The 27,865-nt window shown below is 33.1% G+C and overlaps 1 protein-coding gene and 1 long non-coding RNA gene across 2 annotated transcripts in view; one reads left to right on the top strand and one right to left on the bottom strand.

The window, feature by feature from the left end:
• Positions 1–7,902, top strand: part of LOC141546484 (uncharacterized) — a 34,060-nt gene extending 26,158 nt beyond the window's left edge. The window contains exon 3 of the long non-coding RNA XR_012483311.1: positions 7,752–7,902. This is a non-coding gene — a long non-coding RNA (uncharacterized LOC141546484). The remainder of the gene's footprint in view (positions 1–7,751) is intronic.
• Positions 7,903–12,442: 4,540 nt separating this feature from the next.
• Positions 12,443–27,865, bottom strand: part of CEP44 (centrosomal protein 44) — a 49,877-nt gene continuing 34,454 nt past the window's right edge. Inside the window, exons 11-14 of the mRNA XM_074275753.1 lie at positions 23,825–23,965; positions 14,304–14,434; positions 14,056–14,093; positions 12,443–13,486 (exon numbers count right to left, since the gene is read on the bottom strand). Of these exons, the coding sequence (XP_074131854.1) occupies positions 13,438–13,486; positions 14,056–14,093; positions 14,304–14,434; positions 23,825–23,965 (359 nt within the window). The 3' untranslated portion in view covers positions 12,443–13,437. The remainder of the gene's footprint in view (positions 13,487–14,055; positions 14,094–14,303; positions 14,435–23,824; positions 23,966–27,865) is intronic.

Raw genomic sequence — 27,865 nt, 5'->3', positions numbered from 1 at the left:
AAATTTCGAGGAACTATTTCCATTCATATGAAAGAGTGTTCCAAATCACTATTGATCAGAGAAATGCAAATTAAGACAACTCTGAGATATCATTACACACCTGTCAGATTGGCTAAGATGACAGGAACAAATAACGATGAATGTTGGAGGGGATGTGGGAAAACTGGGACACTGATGCATTGTTGGTGGAGTTGTGAAAGAATCCAACCATTCTGGAGAGCAATCTGGAATTATGCCCCAAAAGTTATCAAAATGTGCATACCCTTTGACCCAGCCATACTACTACTGGGCTTATATCCCAAGGAAATACTAAAGAAGGGAAAGGGACCTGTATGTGCCAAAATGTTTGTGGCAGCCCTTTTCATAGTGGCTAGAAGCTGGAAGATGAATGGATGTCCATCAACTGGAGAATGGTTGGGTAAACTATGGTATATGAATGTTATGGAATGTTATTGTTCTATAAGAAATGACCAACAGGAGAAATACAGAGAGGCTTGGAGAGACTTACATCAACTGATGCTGAGTGAAACGAGCAGAACCAGAAGATCATTATACACTTCAACAATGATACTGTACGAGGATGTATGCTGATGGATGTGGATTTCTTCAACATAGAGAAGAGCTAATCCAATTCCAATTGATTAATGATGGACAGAACCAGCTACATCCAGAAAAGGAACACTGGGAAATGAGTGTAAACTGTTATTTTTACCTTCTGAATCCAATTCTTCCTATGCAACAAAAAATTCGGTTTCACACACATATATTGTATCTAGAATATACTGTAATATATTTAACATATATAAGACTGCTTGCCACCTGGGGGAGGGGGTTGGTGGAGGAAGGGAAAAAATCTGAATAGAAGTAAGTGCAAGGGATAATGTTGTAAAAAATTACCCATGCATATGTACTGTCAAAAAAAATGTTATAATTATAAAATAAAATAAAAATTAAAAAAAAAAAGAGAATTAAAAAAAAAAAGAATCTCTGGGGTTTTCTAAGTATACCATCATATCATCTGCAAAGAGTGACAGTTTGATTTCCTCATTACCTACTCTTATTCCTTTAATCTCTTTCTCGACTCTTATTGCCGAGGCTAACATTTCTAATACAATATTGAATAGTAATGGTGATAGTGGGCAACCTTATTTCACTCCTGATCTTACTGGGAAGGGTTCCAGTTTATCTCTATTACATATTATGCTTACTGATGGTCGTAAAAATATGCACCTGATTATTCTAAGGAATAGTCCATTTATTCCTATACTCTCAAGCATTTTTAGTAGGAAAGGATGTTGGATTTTATCAAATGCTTTTTCTGCATCTATTGAGATGATTATATGGTTTTTATTAATTTGATTATTAATATGGTCAATTATATTAATAGTTTTCCTAATATTAAACCAGCCCTGCATTCCTGGTATAAATCCTACTTGATCATAGTGTATTATCCTGGGGATGATTTTCTGAAGTCTTTTTGCTAATATGTTATTTAAGATTTTAGCATCAATATTCATTAAGGAAATTGGTCTATAGTTTTCTTTCTCAGTTTTCAATCTACCTGGTTTAGGTATCAGTACCATGTCTGTGTCATAAAAGGAGTTTGTCATGCTCCTTCATCCCCTATTTTTTCAAATAGTTTATATAACATTGGGGCTAGTTGATTTTTAAATGTTTGGTAGAATTCACATGTAAATCCATCTGGTCCTGGGGATTTTTTCCTGGGGAGTTGATTAATAGCTTGTTCTATTTCTTTTTCTGAAATGGGACTATTTAAGCAGTTTACCTCATCCTGTGTTAATCTAGGAAGCCTATATTTTTGGAGGAAGTCATCCATTTCACTTAAGTTATCAAATTTATTGGCATAAAGTTGGGCAAAGTAACTCATTATTTCTCTAATTTCCTCTTCATTGGTGGAAAGATCCCCCTTTTCATTTGTAAGACTAACACTTTGATTTTCCTCTTTCCTTTTTCTGATCAGATTTACCAAAGGTTTATCTATTTTATTGGCTTTTTCATAAAACCAACTCTTAGTTTTATTTATTAATTCAATAGTTTTTTTTTAAACTTTCAATATTATTTATTTCTCCTTTTAATTTTAGTATTTCAAGTTTGGTTTTTGGTTCGGGGTTTTTAATTTTGTCTTTTTCAACCTTTTTAAGTTGCAGGCCCAATTCATTAATCTTCTCTTTCTCTATTTTGTTCAAATAAGCCTCTAAAGATATAAAATTTCCCCTTATTACTGCTTTAGCTGCATCCCACAGATTGTGGTATGATGTGTCATCATTGTCATTATCTTGGGTGAAATTATTAATTGTTTCTATAATTTGCTGTTTTACCCAGTCATTCTTTAAGATGATATTATTCAGTTTCCAATTACTTTTTGGTCTATTTACCCCTAACTTCTTATTGAATGTAGTTTTTATTGCATTGTGATCTGAGAAGAAGGCATTTATTATTTCTGCCTTCCTACATTTAATTTTGAGATCTTTATGTCCTAATATATGGTCTATTTTTGTATAGGTTCCATGAACTGCTGAGAAGAAAGTATATTCCTTTCTATCACCATTCAGTTTTTTCCAAAGGTCCATCATACCAAGTTTTTCTAATGTTCTATTTACTTTTTTAATTTCTTATTTGTTTTGTGGTTTGATTTGTCTAAATCTGAGAGTGCAAGGTTGAGATCTCCCACTATTATAGTTTTAATGTCTATTTTTTCTTGCAACTCTCTTAACTTTTCCTTTATAAAGTTAAATGCTATACCACTTGGTGCATATATGTTTAGTATTGATATGGCTTCATTGTTAATGCTACCTTTTAGCAGGATATAGTTTCCTTCCTTATCTCTTTTAATTAGATCAATTTCTGCTTTTGCTTGATCTGAGATAAGGATGGCTACCTCTGCTTTTTTGGCTTTACCTGAAGCATAATAGATTCTGCTCCAACCTTTTACCTTTACTCTGTATGTATCTCCCTGCTTTAAGTGTGTTTCCTGTAAACAACATATTGTAGGGTTCTGACTTTTGATCCAGTCTGCTATCCGTTTTCGTTTGATGGGAGAGTTCATCCCATTCACATTTACAGTTAAAATTACTAATTCTGTATTTCTTGCCATCATAGTATCCCCAGATTATGCTTTTTTCCCTTGACCCCCCTGAACCCCTTCCCCAATATTTAATTTATAGACCCCACTTGTGAGGCGCAGCCCTCCCTTTTTAAGTATCCCTTCCCTCTCCTTCCAAATCCCTTCCCTTTTCTTGTACCTTTCCCTTATTCCCCTTTTCCTTTTTCCTTTTCCTCTCCCCCCTTATATTGATGTGAGAAAGAATTCTCTGAAAAACAAATATGTCAATTATTTACTCTTTGAGCCTACTCTGATGAGAGTAAGATTTACACAATGTTTCTCCCCCTCTCTAAATTCCCTCAGATGTGATATATTTTCTATGCCTCTTCCTGGGATGTAGTTTCCCTCTTTTTATCATTCCTTCCCCTTTTTCTGATACTACCCCCTTCCCTTTGCTACTCCCCCTTTTGTTTTTTATCTGTAAAATCAAATTATCCACACAGACTTTCTGTATATCCACAACAGAGATACAGTTCTCAAGAATTCTTTTTACCTTTTTCTGTTTCTCTTCAGTCTTGTGGATGTAGATCAAATTTTTTGTTTAAGTCTGGTTTTTTTCTTAGAAACAAATGGAATTCCTCTGTTTCATTAAATGACCATCTTCTTCCATGAAAGAAAATGTTAAACTTAGCTGGGTAGTTTATTCTTGGTTGCAATCCTTGTTCTTTTGCCTTTCGGAATATCAGATTCCAGGCCCTTCGATCTTTTAATGTGGAGGCAGCCAGATCTTGAGTGACCCTTATTGTGCACGTTGGTATTTAAATTGTTTTTTTCTAGCTGCTTGCAATATTTTTTCCTTTGTTTGGTAGTTCTGCAGCTTAGCCACAATGTTCCGTGGAGTTCTTTTTTTTAGGGTCTTTTTCAGAAGGTGTTCGATGGATGAATTCTTTCAATGCTTATTTTCCCTTCTGTTTCTATTATCTCTGGACAGTTCTCTTTGATGATTTCCTGTAAAATAGAATCTAGGCTCTTTTTTTGATCATAGTTTTTGGGAAGTCCAATGATCCTCAGATTATCTCTCCTAGATCTATTTTCCAGGTCTATAGATTTTCCCAGTAAGTATTTGACATTATTCTCCAGCTTTTCTTTTTTTTTTTTTTTTGTTTTTGTTTTGTTTGACTGATTCTTGGTTTCTCAATGAATCATTCATTTCTATTTGTTCCTTCCTGATTTTTAATGAGTTATTTTCTTCATTCACATTTTTTAGTTCTTTTTGTATATTCCCAATTGAGTTTTTAAATGAATTATTTTGCTCTATTGAATTTTTTTCCATTTCCCTAATTTTTTTAGAGAGTTATTTTCTTTTTCCAATTCAGAAATCCTACTTTCTTGAGACTTTATCTTTTCCAATTCAGAAATCTGACTTTCTTGTGATTTTTTAACTTTTTCTAATTCACAAATTTTGTTTCCCTGCATCTCCTGTGAATTCTTTATTTTTTACAATTCAAATTTCAGAATGTTGTTATTCTCTAACATTTCCCTTTCCTTTCCCCATTTTTCTTCAAACTCTCTTAACTTTTTAGTAGTATCTTCTAGGAGAGAGTTATGTGATGGGAGGCAGGTATCGTTCCCCTTTAGAGTGTTATCTGCTGATTCTCTGCTGTTAACTTCCTTGGGGTTGGATACCCGCTCTTTCTCTGTGTAGAAGGAATCAATGGTTCTCCTCAGCTTTTTACTCATTGTTAAAAATCTTTTGGGGTCTGCCCTTGGGGTAAGAAGTTTATTTATTTCTTTAACAGCTTCCTCCCAGACTGGATGGATGCAGCGGCTCCTGTGCCTGAGCCAAGAGAGAGCTCTGGGAGAGAGTTCCCCTCCCCCTCTCCGGAAATGCCTCAGAGGTGATAGGGCTTCGCTGTGAGGGTTGCCCAGTGAAGGACCCCACTGTGTGTCCTAGCGACTTCCCTGAGGTTTAAGACTGACACAAAACCCAGCCAATACGTCCCATGGGGCGTGGATATCAGCAGCTGATGTGGAAAGCCCTTGTGCTCAAACTGGAAATGTCTGCCTGGAAACCTCGGTCCCTACTTCAAAGGTTCCGCTTCTCTGGGAATTCCCTGGGCTGCTAAAGTTTCACAGCCTCAGGCTAAACTCAGCACTATGTGGATTAGATGTTGCCTTGGGCTGTGTCCACGCTTTTCAAGGTCTTAACTACCCCAAGATAAAGCCCTGGACCGTAGAAGGCGGCTGCACAGCTGTACTGAGATCTGTTAGGTCAATTCTGGATTTGGGTGGTTCTAGGATCTAGCTTTATATTTTAAGGTGGCTTGATTTCTCTTCTGAAGTGCTATTTTATAAGCAGAGAAGAGCTAATAGCCTGTACCAGATTCCTCTATCTCAGTGGCTTCTCTGATCCCAGAGTTCTCCCCAGCCCAATCGGCACAGTGTGCTAGCACCTACCAATCTGTGCTGGCCTTTTTTCTTCCTCCCCTTGAACAGACCTTTTCTGTTGAAATTCCAGATTCTCTTCAGCTGGTAAGTTGTGCTTTTAATCTTTGTGGTTTTTATCAGTCTAGCATTATTTTTGAGGCTGATTTAACTAATTGGTAATGAGGGAAGAAGGGAGCTTACAAATTCGAGTGTATCTTCTCAGGCATCTTGGCTCTGCCTCCCCCTTGTGGGTACTGCAGGGGCTTGCGGGAACTACTTACAACCAATGAATTTGCTCATTTAAAGTACTCCTTCAAAGGTGTAAACTCCCTTAAAGATTTGAACTAAAGGTGTGAACTCTGAGCTAGAGAATTACCAAGTACTGACTTACCACCTAGTTAGAACCTAACAGTACTCCTTCCTACTCAGATTGCAGGAAGGTATCCTACAAGGAGCATGGAGAAACATTAACATATTTAGTTCTAAAGTTCTGAAGACTACTTTATACAATCAATATCCATGCTGAAACACCTAGAGGTGTGTTTTAGGTGGAATTTTCCAAAAAACCTTAGTCTAAACAGACCAATAATATGATAAAGTAGTTGAATGTTGTCTTGTGTTTAAATATATGGTGGCGTATCCATATGTTGCATATCCAATAAAGCATGAGGGAAAAAAAGTGAGCTTCAAGTAAGTGTAGTTGAATTTACATAATCCAAAAATCTCCACACTCCTTAGATTAGGATCTGGGAGCACTCCAAGATTTTAGCTGCCATCAAAGTCCCTCTCTACCTTACTTAATCCTAACCTTCTTCTTCCCACACATTTTTTCATTTCATCAAAATTTTCTTGAGGGGGTGGGGAGAGAAGAAGACTGCTGCAAAAGAGGTAAACTTCCTTCCATTCATGAGTCTTAGTTCGTAAAGCTTTAGAGAAACCTGCATAATTGAAATTCTAATAAAGAAACAAACATAAAACTACTTGGTTTATTGTGTCAAAATAGAGACATCTGCAGGGGGAGCAATATCTCAATCCCTACGTCCATATAAAATTAGACTAAGTTCTCCTTCCATCCTCAATGTTTGATTGAAGAGATTTATCAGCTTATACTATTGAGATAACCTCTTTATTACCAGAATCTGAAATAGCTATAAGGATCTAGGCATAATCTAGTGATTAGAAACACAGGCGGGGAAGCTTTGCTCAACTAAATCAGTTGTGAATGTTTTTAATGTATATCTTCAGTAAGTAAATCTCAATTTGTTAATTTTTGAATTTCATTCCAATATGCAGCAGAGATTACCAATAGCTTGAGTCAGGTCTAGACCAACAACAGCTGAGGTTTTTTTTAAGTATTGTTCTTAATAGTCTTCAATTTTCTCCTGGATATCTTCTGTCTTTGTGATGACCCATTTGTTTTGCTATATTAATTAAAATTTTATCTAGATATGTTCCCTCTGCTGCCCTTTCTCCCTTCCTCCAAGCTTAGTTTATAATCCTCTTGGATCAAGTCAGTAAATCTGCTATACAAATTTTTTTTTTTTTTTTTCTCCCCCCTTGGACTTCAAAAGACCATTGTTCCTAGAGAATACACTATGACCTGGAAATCCAAATTTTGTTTTTGATACCTTTTACATAAACAGGTGTTTACTCCCAACATTCAACTAGCAGGAGAGATTAAATCTTTCCCTATACTTACAAATCTGTCCATGTCCTACCCAAGATTTTGATTTCACTAGCAGTACCTGTAATCCCTGTGGCAGTATTTCAATAAAATGAAGGGCCTGAATATGTTTTGGGGGAATTTTCTTGTCCTCTTGTTTCACAGTATCCATACAACAAACTTGGGAAATGCATACATTAGCAGTAACAAGTATAATTCTCACTTGCAAACACACAATTCACAATATTGACTTTCATCCCCCTTCACTACCTTGCACTCTTTCTTAGTTTCTTCCTGGCTTATTTCTTTTGTCCTTTTTATTAACTCTTCAGACTCTGTAAGAAGATGATAATAGAGTAACTATATTCCTCAAATCTTTAAATTTTCTTTTGCAGCAGGGAAGATCAATTTGTTATTTATAATCCTGAATGCAGTTAGACAAGAAGCTAAATAACAAAAATTCAACAGAATACTGGTACACATGGCTCTGTTTCCTTACCTAGATCTCCATTTGAATTACACTTTGTAGCTTTCTTAAAATTGCTCCTATTAACTGGCATGGCAAACTGCTTATATGTTGAATCCTTCTGCCACTAGGTTCCTGGGGAAAACTTACAAAGCATGAAAAGAGGAACCATAAACACCAAAGATACTGCAATGCAAAACTGAGTAAGACGATGACTGCTAGAAGAAAAAGTATGTATTGATAAAACTCACTTGGGATTACCCCTGAGATTTCTTGGCAAAGGAGAACGATTTCACTCTTCTTTTCATCCTCTTATTTTTACCTGCTTTTTGGTTGATTTGAGTGATTAAAATTTACAACTATCATCTCTAAGCAATTATTTTGATTTTGTTATTCAAAAAGCTGGATAGAAGAGGAAATCTAAATGATCAAAGTTTTGTATGCCCCAATTTGTATTTTTTTTTTCCTAAAGCAAATTACCTGGGGGACGTGTAGAAATACACATTTAAGAGAGACCAGAGTGTAAAAACTTGTTTTAATAATTGTACAGTGCCAGAGATAGTCTCTAGGAATAATTCTAGAAGACTCAATCCAGTATAGCCACAAAGCCCAGAAAGCTAAAGTGGATGGCCTTTTTCTCATTTCCTCTTAAGATGGCTTAAAAGGGAAGCCATCTCCAAGGAGTGAGTTACTGTGAAAAATCTGTCTATGTGATAGTCCAGGAAGTTCCCTAAGCACATCAGACAGAACTGTCGGGTTCTTGCTTGGAAGTATCACCTGATAATAATCATAGTTAGCATGGTTAATGTTATTATGTGGAAGAATTATAGAAGAACTAAAGTAATTGAGTGAAAAAATAGGATTCAGAAGTAGGTATCATAAGCACTACTGCTCTGTCACTTGAAATACCTTCTGAATTTTGAACCTTTTTTCAGTCTTCTTTCTTGTTTTGAATCCATTGAATTTCACCCCATTTCATTTAACTCAGTAATGTGGAAAACAATACCTACATGTGTGTGTGTATGAGATAAAGAGAGAGAGCTATCTACAGCAACTTAAATATATTTGTAGGGAGTGGGCAGAATACTCAGTAAGACCAAATCTCAATTCTTACTTTAGCAGTAGGAATCTCCTCCAAGATGAAATCAAGTCCTCTGTATGTAAAGACATACTTTTCTTTTTGCACTTAATATTTTATGTCTCTGTTCTCAATTTTTAAAAGTTGGCTCAATCAGATTATATTTCTCTTTAAGGAAAAAATAATGTGGCCCTCCAGTTGATTTGAACTATTTTTCTTTCCCTGGTGGGTCAGTTGCCTCTGAGAGACAAGAATATTTTCCCATTCACCCGTAGGCCCTTAAAAAGTAAATCCTCAAACAAATTAATATTGGAATAACTGTTTCTCAAAATTCCAAAACAATTAGACCTTTATTTTTAGGTTATTTCTACCTAATGAGGTCCTTCTTTCCCATCTTCTTTACACCTGACATAGTTTAAGTAGTCAAAGAAGCTTGCTTTTTTCACTAAAAACATATTTAAGGCATAAGTGGTACTGAAAGTTCTCTTTTTGTAGTTTAATAAATTTTAAACCTTAAAATCCTAAGAGTTTTACATATCTCATTTTCTACATGTTTTAAAGAATTGATATAGACAAGCCTAGGAATCATTAAAAAGTAAAAATCCAGTCCACAGTGTTAAGTTCAAAAAACATTGTAGTTAATAAATTAACAAGGTTCTCTTTAATGCTTCCCCAAATGCCTGTTATGTGAGGCGCACTACAAGGAAGGGCATTAAACAAAGAGCCCTGACATCTGCTTTAAAAATGATGTAATAAATGAGTGGCATGTGAGGCTATTTTTTTTTTTTTTTTACCAAATAACTGCTTTCTTATAAATATCATATTTATACTTCAGGTATACTACTCTTTCTAACTCTATCACTGAATATAACTGGATTACATTTTACCTAATTTCCCAATGGTATAGTACTGAAGAAGCAGAAAGTTGCAGCTGTCTTCTTATATTAAAAAAAAAAAAAATTTCCAGTTTAAAAAAAGGTTCGCTCTATTCCAAAATACCATTAAAGAGTTAAGTCACATGGACTTTTGTGATCTTCCTTTTAAGGATTCATTAAATCTTGAAAGTTTACAAGTTAATCAAAAAGCAGCAACTGGCATTTATTAATTTGCCAAAACCTTAAAAAGTTTTAAAACTATTTAAAAAAAAAATTCTCTTTCCCATCACTCCACCAAAACTAAAATTTAAAAACCTTGTAACACTCACAATCTACCAAAACAAACACGCACACACTGTTAATGTCCAAAAATTAATGTCTCATCTTAGATTTGTCTTTTACCCCTCTAGTAGGAGATGGGTAGCATAATTCATCTTTATTCCTCTGTACTCATAGTTTAGGGAGTGATCTTTTCCCCTTTTCACTTACTACAAAGGAATGGGACAATAAATAACAAATCCTTATTCTTTAAATACCAGGCAAAATTTGTATTTTGTTTTTGAATCACATCCTAGTTACTAAACCAAAAATTCATACTGGGGAAATATCAGAAATCCAAGTTTCTTAAGTTTTCTAGCAAAGATATTCACAACAAACTTCATGTAATATCAAGATAAAGAAAAAGTTTTAAATCACTCTTTGCACAATTATATGTATAATTTTGGCAATTGTATTACAATTAGATAAATTCATTCTTTTCCTTCTTTTGCCTGCTGATACTTTCCATCTGTTTCCCTTATTGAAACTTGAGAGTGAGGGCTTTCCTCTCTCTCTCCTGTCAAACCAAAGTAAAAGCACACAATATCCTTATCTCTATCCTCCCAAAAGATAACTGCTTTTTTCTTTCCTGGTTCTATCTATGGTATTGATTTATATGAAATATTAAATTGTGACAACAATTTAACTGATTTGCCTCCTACAAACACTCTATGTTATTTCTCTTGAAGACTGCCAATAAATTTGTTTAAAGCTATTTTCAATTCAATTTTCAATTTATGACCTTTTTAATTTTAAAAATTTATGGGTATCTTTTCATATCACTTTCATTTCCAATTATCTCTCTCCTTTCCCTGCAATCTCTCCTCTCTCTTTCCCCTTCTCCCCAAAACGAAAGCCAAATTGTGAACTGTATTCAATGTTTCATAACCAGTTTCTAATCTCTGCAAAAAAGCTAAATTTTCCTATCTTTCCTTTTGGGACAAGCTTGTTTTGTTTCTCGTGATACTGTCATTTTTTATTTTTGCTACTCTGACTCTTCTTTCTTAACTAAACATCAGATTGGAAGCCTTCCCACATTTCTTATTGGTGGTTGGTTAGTCATTGCATTGATTAGATTTTTAAAGTCTTTCAAAATACAATCATGTTATTGTATAAATTGTTTTTCCTGGTTCCAATTCCAAGACATGACACAGTATATATAGAGTATTAAGCTTGTAATGAAGAATACTTGAATTCAAGTTTGGTTTCAGACACTGTTTTGTAAGTCTGGATTTAGAGTCTAAAATATTTCCTTCCTCATGTGACTCTGCATCAAGTCATACAAATATTTCCAGGCTTCACAAAAATTGTCCTTTTTATTGATTTACGTGCCTAGCTTTCTGCAAGCTCTTTCAAAAGTGTTTCTACATTTTTATCTTTTAGTTTGTTGGGTATGAAATGAAATTTAAGTTGTTTTGACTTTAATTTCTCTCATTAGTGTTTTAGAACAGCCTTATGTGTTTAACAGTTTACAATTCTTCTTTAAATAAGTTTGTTCATATTCTTTATCAATTTGTCCAATGCATTCTAGTTTTCACTCATATTTGTTAGTTTCCAATATACATCTTGGATATCATCTCCTTTTCCGACTTATTTCAAGTAAAGTTTTTTTTCCCCACTTGCTATCTTCTTTATTCAAGTTGAACGGACTTTGTTAGAGCAAAGACTTTTTCAATTTCAAGTAGTTAAAACAATGTTTATCATTGTCTCAATCTTGCTCAGTTAAGAACAATACCAGTTATTTATGCTAGGTAATCGTTTTTTGAAGCAGTTAATTTTTTTCTTCCTTCAAATTTCAGGAGAAGACCTATTCATTCTAGTAATTCCAGCATTTTATTAATAAGCAACCATTTATATTTTCTATGTAATTCATGATTATAAAATTGTACCACAAGACACCAAGCTTCCTTCAAATGATGATTTCTCTTAGTGGAGTAAAAGGTTTATTCTCATTGCAAAATTTTGTGTTTTATGCCCTTTAAATAAAAATCAGTCATGTAAAGCATATGCATGCATATATGTGGAAGGGCACATTTGATGATGCTATAACAAAAGTAAAAACATATAATCAAGAATGTAAAGTAAAAATTTCTTGTCATTTAACATGTTGTGTGTAGGTTTTTTTTTTTAAGTGCCAGCTTTCTAATTATCCTTTTCAATCACCATCACTACCAAGAAATGTAAATCAGAGTCTTGTCTTCTCCATGTTCTTTGAATGTAAAACATTAACGGTTTCTCTCTAATGTGTAAAATATAGAGGAACCACAAGATGGCACTATAACTCCACTGAAGATGTAATTTAAAAATCAGCTCACAAGTTTGTTGCAATACCAATATTTACTACTTTTTCAACTATAATTCTTTAGATTAAAAGAATGCAAAAAAAATTAACATTGTTAAAACAAATTATTTGTATTGTTTATACTTCACAGGGCTATTGTGAAGAAAGAATATTTTAATCTTAAACTTCTATATAAATGTGAGTTGTTGCTATAGAATTTCAAACCTTCAGAATTTTTAAGCTCCTTTAAAAATAATTCTGCACCAATAATGCTTTTAGTTAATATTTTATTTGATTTATTGTCATACAAAACATTTTAAGTTAAAAATTAATTTTTAATCATATACATTTAAAACAAAAATCAAAGGAAAAAGCTGTTTCCCTTTTCATAAAGGAATTTTTTTCTTGAAACCTGTTCAAGGAAAATTTTTGATGTAAGTTTTTTTTTAAATTGAGAAATTTTAAAATTCCTTTTCTTATCTTGATTCAATTTCATATAAATCTTCCCTCAATATTATTTACACCTCCAAAGATATTTATAACTTCAGATCATTGAGGTCTCCTTCCTCCCAAAAAGAACAAAACCCAAAAACCTGTTATGTATCTTTGTAACTCTGGATGGTCTCCATCTGGGCTGCTGGTCTTAAAACGTGTTACTGAATACCATACTAAAACATTCAACACCTTTTTTCATACTGAGACATCAGACCTACATACAACTGTAGAATTGACCTCCACTTCAATGTTAATAATTAAGCATCTAATGCATCACTACTTTTCAAAGTTGAAAAAAAATCTATTTTTAAAAATAAAAAAAATTTCATTCTCAATGTATATATTTAACTTTTCATTACAACTTATTTGTCTACACAGATGGCAATATGGTATGCATGTAAATCTCTTGGGTGCAATATGCAAGTAACTGCTGGAAAGTTTCCAACAGGATGTAAACTGTGGTCCTCAAGCTTGCACTTTAAAAAACATATTACTTAGCACACTGCCAACAAATGTCAACACAAAAATACACTTCTGTAATGACTTCACTCTGCAAAACAAATCCACTGGAACAACAGGAATATTTTCCTCACGAAAAGCTCAAACACAATATAAAGTAGTATAATTACAACTCAGAATAAATTACTTTTTCAATAATGAGTACACCAAATGGAATTCCCAGTGCTGCTATATCAATATATGTATATACATATATTTAAAACTTAAAGAAAATATCCAGTGTTGAGTCTCAGAAATCCATGAAGATAATTCTAAGATGAGTTATTTGAATACTTCAATAAATCAGCAGTTTCTTGAAACCTAAAAATATTTTAAAATTTATTACAATAAAGTAGGCTATTTAAGAAATTAAAATTTTCCAAACCTTAAAACAAATTTTCAATATTTATAGGGAAGACAATTACTATTAATAAAAAAGGAGTTAAGGAGTTAAGACTAGACTACATAAAGAAAATGAAGAGTCAATTAAAAATATTTTCTGGAAGAAAGAATTATGATCTAAGACATAATAATGAGGTTTCTTCAATATTAAAAAAAGAGGCCATTTTTAAAATGGCAGGCCACAAATATTGTTTAGTATTTTGTAATTAAATGATAGATAATGCTAACCATCAACTCAAATTAGACTTTTTACTTCCCAGTTAATTCCACTAATAACCCTTTATACTAACTAGTTAGAAACCTAAATAATAACTCATCCCACAAACATATAACTAAAGGTGGATTTATTATTCTCTGGAGTCCTAAGGAAATTCCACACCTGATTGAGAGACTTTTGGTTTGGAACACATATGCATTCTATAGGTATCTTAGTCCAATGCAATTCCCCACAGAGAAATTAATTTTTTCTGCTCTTTTCTATTACTTACATTTTTTTAATCCTTTCTATTTTCTCCATTGTTGTCTCCTGTAATTTAAAAAACAAAGATGATTCCTCTAAAATAACCAAATTCAAAAACAGATCCTGATTCTATAAAAATCTGAAATATTAATTTATATATCAGTATTTTTGAGAACCTAAATGATTTTTTAAATAGTTTTTTCTTTTTGCCAGTACAACTAAAATTAATTATTCACTTATTCACTTGACTTTATGAGAAAATCAAATTTTACTTACCTTTGAAGAGTCTGTCAAACCAAAATAATTAATGGTACTGGGTTGGGGAGAGGAATCTGCGGATAATAATAAGTTGTATCCAGACAATTGCTGATGAAGGTTCTCTGGCATCTCTTCTCTCCTTTTTCTATCTGTGGAGAAATTAATTTTTAAGTTAACTTTGTCATGCTCTCAGTGGGGTCAACTATCGAACAGTCATTTTACAGTATGTGACAGAAAAGAAAAGTATTGTTTAGGCATAAAAAGACTACTGTTACAAACAGGTCCAAGATCTGTCCTCATAGTCCTTTACTACAGCATATAAAGAGTGCTGTATGAACTCTTTCTCCCTCTCCCCAATGGTGGCTACAACAGGAATGCTAATGTATCTTGATTGCTGCCAATTAAAATACTTAGGCAAATCAATTTAAAAGTACATGTCCAAATTCAATATTCTATTACTTTCAAAATAAGTTGCCAGTGTTAACAATGCTTAATTACATCAAAAGGATATATCAATAAATACAATAAAATTTTTTCATTCAAGATTTAAAATGCCTCCCAAGAGTCTCACTAATAGATCGAGCTAGGTTTTTGTGCAAAATTATGAAAATTAAGGGGAATTTTGAAGTTATATTGAATTTTAAATATCATGCCTTAAATTCTTGTTTAATAGACTCCTACTCTAAGAAACTTAAGTAAAAAAACTTTCACCTTTTGACATTTTTCAATTAGCAGAAAAGTAGTAACTTCAAGAACTAAATCACACACAGGCTATGTAGATACAAATTTACCTGTCTACATTATCTTAACAAATACATTCTCCAATGGATGTGATCTTATCAATAGGAATAATTCCTTTCAGTAATACAGACAGCAATCTATTCTTTCCTACTCACCCTGTGAAACTCCCATCTATATCCTCAAATAGGATCATCACAAGAGTTGAAGCTTTCCTTTAGTTCTTTTTTTATCACATGGACACCAATGGAGCACATGGAGTATACTCTTGCCACACTTCTGTTTTTTTCAGGCATATTATTCAGACAGTCTTTATACTCTTCTCTTCCATTTATAAAATATTATAATCTCCCCATACCTAATATGGCAATCTTCATTATCCTCTGTTGGCCTTTTAATTTTTTGTAGTCAACAGTACTCCAAAGACCCAAACAGGTTTGTGATCAACCAATTAGAATGGAGAAAAAAGACATACCTCCCTCCAACAAATTATGCTTCCAAGGTATGCCTCCAATATAATCACACTCACTTTGCCTTAGCCCAGGTTTTCTACTTTGGTGTTGTCTTCCCAGGGTGTTTATAACCTAACCCTACTACTAGTATCCATAAAAGTCATTGTGCAGACAAAATTCTCCTCTCACCATCCCATATCTTGCCCATCACCTTTGTAGCTACTTGGAAATGTGCACTATATTCTGGGGTAGTGGTGAGCAATTCAAATAGACAGAGATACACAACGAATGAGCAGTATGGAAGGACTGTGCTAAGGTCTAATATACAACTCAGTTTCCCCTCCAAACTTTCCTATTTCCTATTCAAAAGAACCACTACGAAGACTGGCATATTATCTTTTTATTCTGATGTCATATGTTCAATTATTTTTTCAGTTGTGTCCAACTCTTTATGACCCCATCTTGGGGCTTTCCTGGCAAAGATATTATTAGAGTGGTTTGCCATTTCTTTCTCCAGCTCATTTTATAGAAGATTAAGACAAACAGGGTTAAGCGTCTTTCCCAAATCACACAGTAGTACATTTCTAAGACCAGATTTGAGGCTTCCTGACTCCATGCCTGGTATTCTATCCTTTTCATCTAGCTACCCCATTCATTCTCATGGCATATAGCATAACAGGCACAGAGCTACCACCCTAGTTCAGGCTTTTATCACCTTTTGTCTCAACTACTGCAATAGTCTTTAAACTCCTTGCCTCGTTTCTTCCCATTTCAATCCATTATTCCCAAAACTGTAAAATCGCTTTCCTAAAGTGCAAATCTGACTATGCATTTCTCTTGTTCAATAAATTTAGGACCATAGATCTGGAGCTAGAAGGCCATGTAGAGGCCATTTAGTCCAATCCCTTCATTTTACAGATGAGGAAACTTAACAGTAAAGCTCTAAGTGACTTGTCTAAAATTATATAGACAGTACATTTTATCCAGGAGGCTCTATGATATTCTGGGGCTTAATTCAATCAGCACAATGTCAACTTCAAATCAGAGTACCTGGAGGGCTTCACTAACTATAGGGAATCCATCCTTGACTTAAGATAATGTGATAGGTCTTCTCCACACGAAAGAGAAAAATTATAGTATAGATTATTCATCTCCCTATTTTATTGCCAGGTCTTTGAGGTGCTATTTTGCACTGCCAAATCAAGTAAGTTTCCTGTGGCAAGTGGAAATGTCATTAAGTAATAGAAAAGGCAACTGGACTAGACCAAATTGAGATAAGTACCAGAAGCAACTCAAATAATTTGGTCTCTATTTTGTGAATAGGTATTTTTACCAATTCATATGGTCTCCCCTAATAAAAGGGGCAGGGCAACTGTACTGTCATAAATTTCTCTAGTCCCTAGCACAGTGTATGACACAGAGTAAGAGCTTAATGAATCTTTGCCAATCAATGGTTTGAAGAAACAGTTCTAAAGAAATCAGAATACTAAAATACTAAACATGCAGGAAAAATCTAAGACAATATTATTACCAAATAAAAGCTATCAAAAGGATATTAACAGCTACCAACATTTCCTTTCTATTTACAATTTCAATAAAAATAATATATCCATTTAAGAGTATTTCTAGAGATCACAGTAGAATAGACAGGCAAAGCCTTTTGTAAGTGACACTCCACAACACAGTACATCTTTACTCAGAAAAGTGACTGAATCTTGTAGAAAATACAAATCTATTATATTTCAAGCCAATAAATGACACAGGCAGATACATGAATGGGGGAGTATAGAAGAGAATGGAATAAGCATTTATATAAAGCCTACTATGTATTAGGCACTTTAATAAGTGCTTTTTATAAATATTATCTTAATTGATCAACAACCTTGTTACGTAGCTGCTATTATTACCTCCATCTTACAGTTGAGAAAACTTGAGATACAGGGATTAAGTGGCTTATCCAGAGTCTGAAATTACATTTGAACTCGGGTCTTCCTGATTCCAGGCCAAGTGTTCCATTTAATGCATCAACAATTGCCTCTAATAATAAACTAAGTTTCCTCTCCCCACCCAATAACAAAAATCTACCAAAGAAAATAGGCTCTGAATTGTTACAAATTCTACAAAAGATAAATGGTATTTCAAAGCATCAAGCTGGCAGCTATACTTATCTTGTGAGGAAGTAAACAGATAAGAAATATATTCATTGACTGGTTCTAACATTTATGATTACTAAAAATTAATTATAAACAAACATCTAACTTCAGATTCACTGTTTTCATTTACAGAGTTTCTTTTTTTCTTTTTCTTTCTTTCTTTTTTTTTTTTTTTGCTAAAACCATACCTCTGAAAACTCATGTTTTTTTCTCTAAACATCTTTTCTGGAAACACATTAGCAATCACTTCATGAACAAGTGTTTTCCCTTTCTAACTTATTCATTTTTGCAATAACTGCTCTATAAAAACCTACAGCTTTATGAGAGGCTTATGAATTCTATAGCTGAATTAATTACTTACCATTAGTAAATATTACATTCGTTTCTAAACAAACACATTTTTGCTGTTTTATGTTAAAGATATTCTCCACTACTAGAAATGCTACTTGTTCAGAATTCTAAAATAAATAAGATTATATAAAAGCAGGAATAAATAACAAAAACTTTGGGAAAAACTTTCACAAATATGAATTATTCTGTTAGCAAAAGAACATTCTTGGCCCTCATGTTCAGCAGAAATAAGCCCTAAGATTTCTTAATGCTTCCTATAGTTAACAAAAAGTATTCCATGTAGGAAACAAGTACATGGCAAGTATAACCATGAAATTTTCCAGATTACCTCCAAAATCTTTTAGTGTACCTTTTAGGCATGGAAGGGATCTCATTATCCAGTACAATTATTACTCAAAAATAATTTCAATGATATAAGTCAATACTAGCGATTACCAGCATACCAATTACAATCACCATATGAGGGCACTTTCTTAGCTTCCTTCATTGAAGATGTCTTTTCTTGCTGCTCTTACAGATTTCTAGTTTCACTTCCAATACTTCCACATTCAATCATGCTTAGTATATATATTTAAGCATTCTACATCATTATTATTTAAAGATTCTACATCGTTATTAGGTAATCTATTAGTCTAAATTTGTTTCTGCATTCCAGTCATTTCTCAACCCCCCACCTAGCTTTCAATCATATCACTCAATTGAAACAGTCTAAAATTACTAATGGCCTATCATTAATTGCCAAACTAATGGCCTTTTCTCAATGCTTATCCTTTATTTCTTTTTAGCACTCAACATTACTGAACATCCTCTTCTTGTAAACACTTTCTTTTCTTTTTTTTTTGCTGAGGAAACTGGGGTTTAGTGACTTGCCCAGAGTCACACAGCTAGGAAGTGGTAAGTGTCTAAGATCAAATTTGGTCCTCCTGACTTCAAGGTTGGTGCTCTATCCATTATGCCACCTAATTGCCCCTTCCTAAACACTTTCTCATCCCTGGATTTCTTCCCAAAAATCTTCCTGGTGGTCCTCCTTCATATTTGGCTTCTTCTAAACGTTTGTGTCCCATTCTAACTATGGGCATACCTCAGGGCTGTCTTGGGCCCTCTTAAATTCCTATAATATACATCTCTTTTAAGTGATTTGTTTAACTCAGATAAATTCAACTACAACTTCTTTTGTAGATAACTCCCAGACCTAGATAATCAAGCTTCAGTCTCTTCTGAACGCTAATCACATATCATTTGGTGCCTACTGGAACTGGCAACAGGATATTTCACAGGCATATATCAATTAACCACTTTTTTCTCCAAACTCTTCTTTCTAACTTCTCTATTTTTGCTGAGGAAACCACCATTCTTTCTAACCTTATAACTGAAATCATCCTTGACTTTCCTACTCTTAACATATCTAATAAGTTGCCAACTCAATTCTAATTTCATTAGTTATCTCAATTATCCCATTTAATCCACTCAATTCAAAAGCCAAATTACTACTTTTTTTCCTCCTCCACCCATTACTATGTGCCAGTCTCCCTGATAAACATTTGACAATTATCTCATTTCATTCTCAAAATCCTGGGAGGTAGGTGCCATCATTATCCTCATTTTCCAGATGAGGAAACTGAGGCCAAGTGATTTGCCCAGGGTTACAAAGCTAAGGTTGGATATGAATTTGAGTCTTCCTGACTCTATCCACTATACCAGAAAACTGTTAGCTCAGACCTTTATTACTTTTGCCTAGACTATTACAATAACCTCTAACTAGTATCCTAGACACCAGTTTTTCTCTTTTCCAATCAATCTTTGATATGGCAGCTAAAATCACCTGGCTGCTCCACTGACAAAAATCAATTCATCTGTTTGACTTTTAAAGTCTATCACAATCTAGTTCCAGATTAAGTTTTCTGCATGATAAACATAAAACTTCCCTTCCATGATACAGCCAGCTTGTTGTTCTACACACAAAATGCTCCTTCTCTCACTTCCATGTCTTTGTAAAGAGAGGCTCTACTTTCTTCCTCCATTCTGTAAAAATATTACTTTGTCCTCCTTGCCAAGATAAGTTGAATTGCCTTTTTCTACTGGAGGTTTATCCTGAGCCTCTGAATGGCTGGTTTCCTAATGATTCAATGAACAGATGCGGTTTTCTTGTAAAGTGAAGCTGAAATAATTACTGAAACCAGAGACCAGAATCAAAACTAAAACCCGTTAACACTAGCACCCTGTAAACACTATAAAAGTTTCTACTATGAAAATGCTTATTCAGTAAGTCAGCAAGCCTCATCAATTTATTGAGCACTGATATAAGCAATAAACAAACATCTTATTGTTGAATACTAGCCTTTTCTACATCCTGAAAAATATCAAGTCAAATACGAAGTTATACTCTCACATGCTATAAAAATTATTGAAATACACTGTTTCCATGGAGCAAATGTCAGGATTCTTAGTTATGATTTATTTTGATTTTTTTTTTCTTATAGGAAACTAACTTTGATACTGTATTGAAAGTAAATGGAAGAATGATATTTATATAATAAAGTTGGAAATAAAATGTACTCCATTATCAAATTAAAGAAATATCTTCAAACATGTACTCTTTTTGAAGGGTATTCATAAATATTACACTTTAGATATGGTATATACAATTTAAAATCAAAAGGCAAAATGAAACTGTTTCCTCAGTTTTATGTGTCAGGAGTTTTCTATTTAAGGACACTACTTTCAGAATTGTTCACTTTAGAACTTGAAAGAACCTCCTCAAAAGAACATTTAATCCAATTTAACAGGTGAGATTTGAGGTTCAGACAACAAAGGTAACTTACCCAGTATCATCCAGTTTGTCAGCTGGCAAGTTCTGGGCTAAAAATATTTTCAGGTTCTTTAGTGCCCTTTGTAAATGTATTCTGTTGAGAATCAGTTATCTTTCTAGAGACAATCAAAATGGATTTCCCAAAAATGTTATCACTTAAATGATATAATCTGTATTAGCTGAATGCCTCTGGCAAAGCATGCTTTTGCCACATTTTTAAAGCATGGAGATATAGAAGAATAAATGGGAGAGCCAATAAAAAACAAAATCCAGCGTATAATAAAGGAATTGAAGTGTCTTTTCACCTTTTCAAAATGCTTTTTGTTGTTGAATGTTAATAAAAAGTAAAAGATAAAAAATAAAATGTTTCTTTTCCCCCTCATATATAGGGTTTCTCATATTTAAGAACAACAAACTTTTCAATTCTTAATTTTAAGAAATAGTTTTCACTGCCTTTATAGTTACTGTAAGACTCTTGACAATAGCAATAACTTCCTTTGAATGTATGAATTTCATTTTAGTTAAACTTTTGTAACTTCAAATAGCCATAACTTATAAACTTTGTTTAATTTAAGAGTAACATTAGTCAGTACTAAATCTAGCAGGCATGTTATTCAACTCACCCATCTTCCTCCACCTTCTATTCTTTTAGCTGCATCTATAAGAAACATTTCCAAATTGTACTATATGTTTTGATTTAACGCATTCTTCATTTTTTTTGGTAAGATTTATGTATACTAAGCTAGAAACTTACAAAGAGTAAAGAAGGTTGGCAATCTGATCATTCAAAGAAATACTCTCTTTAGAAAAATCCCTTTTAATAATATTACAAAAGTTTGAAAGTAAGAATAGAACCCATTTCCAATACTGACATTTCTGATCTTAACCATCTATGACAGATTATTCTCTATCAAAATTCTGGTTTATTATTGTGCAGACTCACAGGCACATTCCTCTTTGGACCTACAACATTTTTCTGACTAAATGAAGCTCTTGATACTTTTTTCACAACTGACTATTCAACACAACTAGTTACTCTGATGTGCTGTTTCTGGAAGTGTGTGCGTTCTACTCCTTTAGACAATTGCATGTAAACTGAAGACTGAGCACTTGAAAAAAGATGGTAGTCAAATAATGATTATTCATATATAAATTGCTTATTATATGAATGACTTGGAATGATTTTCTACTCTATTTAATACATCATATATCATTACTTATTTATTTGTATTTTCCTCCCCTTAACAGGCTTTTTGTAGCTTTCTAAAAACCTGAGCAATACCCTTTCTTCATTTTCCTTTCCATTGTATCTCTCAATTTTACCTTCTCACTCAATCTTTTAAAGATACATTTCTGTATTTAAAGTTCATAATTTCTATGTTATGTTTTATAATTTAACTGAGTGAATCCAATTTTATTATTTAAAAAAAAAAAAAAAAAAGTCTTATTTTTAACCTGGGGGGGAGGAGGGTAAGGGAAGAGAAACTTATCAAATGTGTTTCTTTTATCTACTAGTTAAGAGGTCTAAAGTTGTTCTTAGAGTTGACTAAAAAGCTATCAGAGAATACAATGAAACCACCAGATAAAGGAAATTTTTAAAATTCTTTCAAATTAGGTTTATTGTTATTATTTGGATTTTAATATTCTGCTGAAATAAAATCAATTGCTAAAATTAAACCTTTCTTTTATTAGAAAACTTCTATTTGGTGATGGAAGAAGATCTTGAGTATTCAAAGGCTATATCAGCAGAGGACAAGCTCTGGCAGATTTTACCAAGCTGGGAATGCTTTAGGTATGGCTCGATTCTGACATCGTCGCCTGCTGTTAGAAGATCACTTTAACAAATGCCTCACTGCCAGCAGGTAACCTCACTATGGCTTTGGTAACATACAAAGTAGATAAAAACATTAAAAGAGCACTTAAAGGAGCAACTAATTAGTATGTAGTGGATAGAGCACCAGCCTTGAAGTCAGGAGAAGGTGAGTTCAAATCTGACAGACATTTAACACTTCCTGGCTGTGTGACTCTGGGCAAGTCACTTAACCCCAATTACCTCAGCAAAATAAAAAAAAAAAAAAAAAAAAAAAAAAAAAAAAGGGGTGGGTGGGGGAGGGGAAGCACTCAGTCTTGTATAGCCCATGACCGTTTTTGTAATGATAGAGGCAGAGAAGGCAAAGAATGCTATGAATTCTTCAGTGCTTAGTAAATTACTGACATTCTGAATGCGAGTTCTCTGCAATATAGCATGAGAAGACATAAATAAGTTGCGACTAAATGGAAAAATGGTTCACATGTTCTCAGTTCCAGAGACAAATAGATATAATAAACAGAAATGTAGCTTATGTACCTACATCTTTTGGAGATGAATTAGTAAAGATTTCCATGAAGAATTCTATAAGACTCCAATCAAATCAAAATATATTTTAAAACAATGATACTAACAAGAAGGTTGAAAAACTGTTAGAAAAATATGTTCTGGGTGAAACTTGCCAAAGGTCTGCAGATACAAATACAATTGTAAGATTTCTGAGTATTATCATAAAAAAGAGCCATAAGAGCTATTGGACATAGTTGAACACTGAACAATGTTATAAAAAATGAAATTAATAAATTCTGATCGAAAATGACTAGATGAAGGTATCATTTTAGAATTAAGTGATCTGTATGAAGTCAGATTATCAATTAAAAAACAGATCTACTTATTAACAAATGAGAAGAACAGATAATGAATATACAAAATAGAACATTCATGGAGGATTTATGGTTATGAAGGTTATGAACAAGAATTTCATAGAATGGTATGGATGGGCTGCACTATATGCCACTGGAGGGAGTACCTACAGGAATGAAATAAGAAATCCAGTGAAATATCAAAGAAGCTGCAATAACTGATCCTATCATAGGAACAATTCAATCATTATGACTTACAGTACCTTTTACTACAGGAACCACAAAGAATTTATAAAGATCTTATTATTAATAAAGCAATGCAACTATTTTCATGGAAGGTTTTAATAAATTAATAACCCTCCCCACCTCCCTGGCCAAGAAAGACATTTTTCTTTGGACCACGCAAAAGAATACCAGGCTCTTTTTCAGCAGCCAAATCATTTTTTCCTCCTTCAAGTAATAAGTTGTTGTGAGTGAATCCTCCCAAGTGATAAGGATATTCGATACCTGTTATAAAAATATCAAACATATTGTTTGTAACATAGCTAATAAAGATAAACTACCAATTTGGATATAGATATATTTTCAATATAAGATTATCAATTAAACAAAATTATCTATGTCTTAGTATGCCTTTGAGAACCCTGAATTCAGATATGTGCCTTGGAGTTAAAGCATGAACCTAACAAAACAAAACAAATAGGTATTCCCTACTATGCCTAATACTGGTATGACAGCGACCACCTTTGAAGGCTGCCCTAGCACAGTATGAAGGCTCTGGCATAGCCTACAAAACTGGAGTGGCTTCTAGGATAGTCCAAAGATGCACTGTATTGTGTCATTTGACAAATGTCCCCAGGTTGGCTTTGGGTCATAAAAACTCTCTAAGACTGTTTGCTAAATTACAGAAGAACTATAATCAGTTTCAACAGAGGCAATAACTGTATCAAAATATCACATACTCTCAAAGTATTGAAAGGAATACTGATGTTTTTTTATTGCTAAAGTGTTCTTTGGGGAAAGCCAGAGAGTGGTGGTGAAATTATGGTTAATGGAATTAAGTCTCCAGTCTCAGCTGTATTAATTACTACGTAGATGATCCATAAATCCTATAAGATATATAGATCACTATTCCACTTTTTAATATAGGGTGGATTTTTAAAAATCATAGGTTAACAACTTGAAGGGATCTTTACAGTCCAAATCCCTTATTTCACAGACAAGTCAACTAAGGTCCAAAGAAGTTAAGTGACTGTCCCTTGGACACAGAGGAAGCAAACCAGGATCTGAATACATGCAATACAATTCCAAATACAATGAACTGTTATGCTTACTAGTGAGAGCCAAAATGTTGGAACTACTTTAAATAACTTTTTTTTTGAGAAAAATGTTACCGTTTTACAAAATTTTAATTATTCTTCACAGCTCACAGGAAAATTACATTTTACAAAAGCACATAGCCTATATAGTTTAAGGCAATGATTTGGAAATTTTAGTAGCAACCTTAGCATATCAAAAAAAAGTGAATGATGATTTCATCTATTTAACAAATCCAATGAGAGAGGTAAGCCAATTTATTTATTTATGGATATTGACACCTGAGATTTTTCTTGATACCTTAAAGTATGTATATAACTGCCACAAGAAAATTTGTAGGTTATGATTTAGTTTAATCCATAAGGAGACCACAAATTATAAATAGAGACATATAATCATTTTAATAAAATAAGAGATGTATGTATATGTGTATAAACATATGTCTATGTTTTTGAAACACCTGTACTATAAAAAAATAAGATTATTCAAATAGATTGATATGAGATATTTAAAATACTATATTCTATTGTTTAGTATTATCTTTCTACCTCCTAATTATTTATAGCTAAGAAAAAAGATAAATTTTCTTGCTTTTTCTATTTTCAATACTTTTTAAATTTAGAAAAAAACAAGTCATGAAATACAGGAAGAAATAATAGCTGTTACCAATAAGAATTATCACACTGGAAGTTTGTTCCCTCATTCCTTAAAACCCAATCAAGCACTTATTTATTTCCAGATTAGTCCACAATTAGTCTTGCCATTTATTATAATTAGTTGAAGGCCTAAGACTGGAGCCTTATGTCACAGTCAATTCTTCAGAAGGTAAAGACTGACTTTGAATGTAAGAACTGAGAATATGAAAAGAAATATACTAGAGACAGTGAGCCTGTTTGTGATATATTTATAAAAAAAATTCCCCTAAGGGTTACATAAATATATTGTTTATCTTCCTATAATGTTATCTTTGAATTTTAATGTGTACCAAATTTGAATTCATTTAAGTAAAACCTCAGATAATAGCAGGGATAAAAGTACCTTTATCTCCAGAGCATAAACCTATTCCGTAATGTCCCAATATAACTATTCTAATTGCCAAGAGGCTGTCACTTTAGGCACCTTAGAGTTCCAAGTAATCTGCATCATGTGCTTCTAGTTCCTTAGAGAAATAAAGGGAAATAGGTTCCAGTCTTATAATCTTTGGAAAATTAGGATGGAGTCCCTGGTGAAGAGAACTATAATCACTGAGGACAGAATGAATGAGTTCTTTGGCTCAACAGTTCCAATAAGAGGGATGCTATTTCTCACCACTTTCTTCAACTACTAATCCAATGTTTCAACCCCAGCAATCTCTAACCCTACCACTTACATGTCACTAACAATTTGGTACTCTCAATCATTTCTTTTTCCTAGACAATCCTAATTTCTTTGGTCTGTGACACTGCTCTCTCTCTCTTATTTCTCCTATTTATCTGATCATTTCCCTCTTCTCACAGTTGCTAATCATAATCCTCCTACCCAATGGGGATGTAGTTAGTAATATTGGTGGTAAGCATCCGAAACTTAATGTATCCCAAATAGTCATTAAAACCTATCCTTCATGTTTATCTGCTTATATCAAATATATCACCATCCTTAAAAGTTACACAGATTTATAGCCACACAGTCATCCTTTACCTGTTTATCTTCTTTACCTCTCTCAACCTTTCCTTTTCTCCACTCATAAAGTTTCTACCATAAATCATACACTCAGCAACTCTTGCCTGTATTATAGTAAAATGCTTAATTAGTCTGTTTGTATCTAGTCTCCTTGCTCTACAACACCTATATCCTCCATGAAAAGTCTTTGTGCAGAGGCTCAACAATCATGTATGAGTTGGACTAAAGGCCCTGAGGACCTTTCCAATTCTAAAATTTTGTGATTGTCTCCACAAGTTCAGACATGTCATCTGCTCCCTCCAATTTCTTACAATTCTTTTTAAAAGCAATCAGGTAAGTTTACTGACATAACAGAATGCCATATTTCTAGTTAATTTTTTATACTTTACCCATTATTATATAGAAAATCATTGAGTTAAAAATTATATATCCTCATATTTCTCAAATTCTACACAAATTTAAAATAAAATTTTCAGTTTTCACAATTCAGTTTTGTAAATTATAACAAGAACTTTTTAAAGAAAAAAGCACTGGACACATTCTATACTATACACATTCTATCTTTAATCAATCATGTAAAATCTTAAATGCTTTATGTGTATATATAATGTGCATATCTATCTTTTCATCCTTACTAGATTATAACTATATTAAAATGATCAATGACCATATCTTAATCTGTAACTGTGACCTCTATTACCTACAACTATGTTACTTTGCAGGAAGTCTCAATATTTGTGAATTAATAAACAAATGAGGGGAAAGGGCCTTGACAGATAATTGAAATAAACATATAGATCTGGTCTAAATAAAGAGGCCAGAGAATCATAAATCAGTTCCCTGCCAGGAGTTTTTCCCTTGATGATCATTATGAAACTTGTAGAGAATTATCTTTTTAATAGGATAATATCTAACATTTATGTGACTTTTTATGGTTATAAAACACTTTAAATATCTAATATAGCAAAAAACTAAACAAAACAAAAAACCCTGAAACTGGGTACAAATGATCTAAGAACAATTTAAACTCAAGGATTTTCTATGCTAGTTCTTAGCTATCTAATTGTACATTCCTTTAATCTCTTTGAACCTATTTTCATTTTTAATGGTGAAAAAAATCTTTGCAGAGGATCACTGTGATGATCAAGTAAGAAAATACATGTTAAAAACATATTTAAATCACCTGCTCAGAAGCACATAGCTACAACACAGAGTGCTCTCTTGTTCCTTGCTACTATTGGAAAGCACTGATCACTTCAATAAAGTTTTTGATTCACTGAAATGTTTTTGACAGCATGCTGGTCAAAGGAGAGAGGGTGTGCATGTTCAAGATGGTAAATTTTCTAGATGTGTTGGTAAGTTTTATTCTACAAAATAGGAAACTTCTCAAATGCCTATCAGATTCTATGCCACATGGAAGTTTGGTACAAT

Source organism: Sminthopsis crassicaudata, chromosome 6 (genome assembly GCF_048593235.1).
Source record: "Sminthopsis crassicaudata isolate SCR6 chromosome 6, ASM4859323v1, whole genome shotgun sequence".
Classification (NCBI taxonomy): Eukaryota; Metazoa; Chordata; class Mammalia; order Dasyuromorphia; family Dasyuridae; genus Sminthopsis; species Sminthopsis crassicaudata.
The sequence above is the reverse complement of the archived record's forward strand: the minus strand, read 5'-3'. Positions and strand labels throughout refer to the sequence as shown.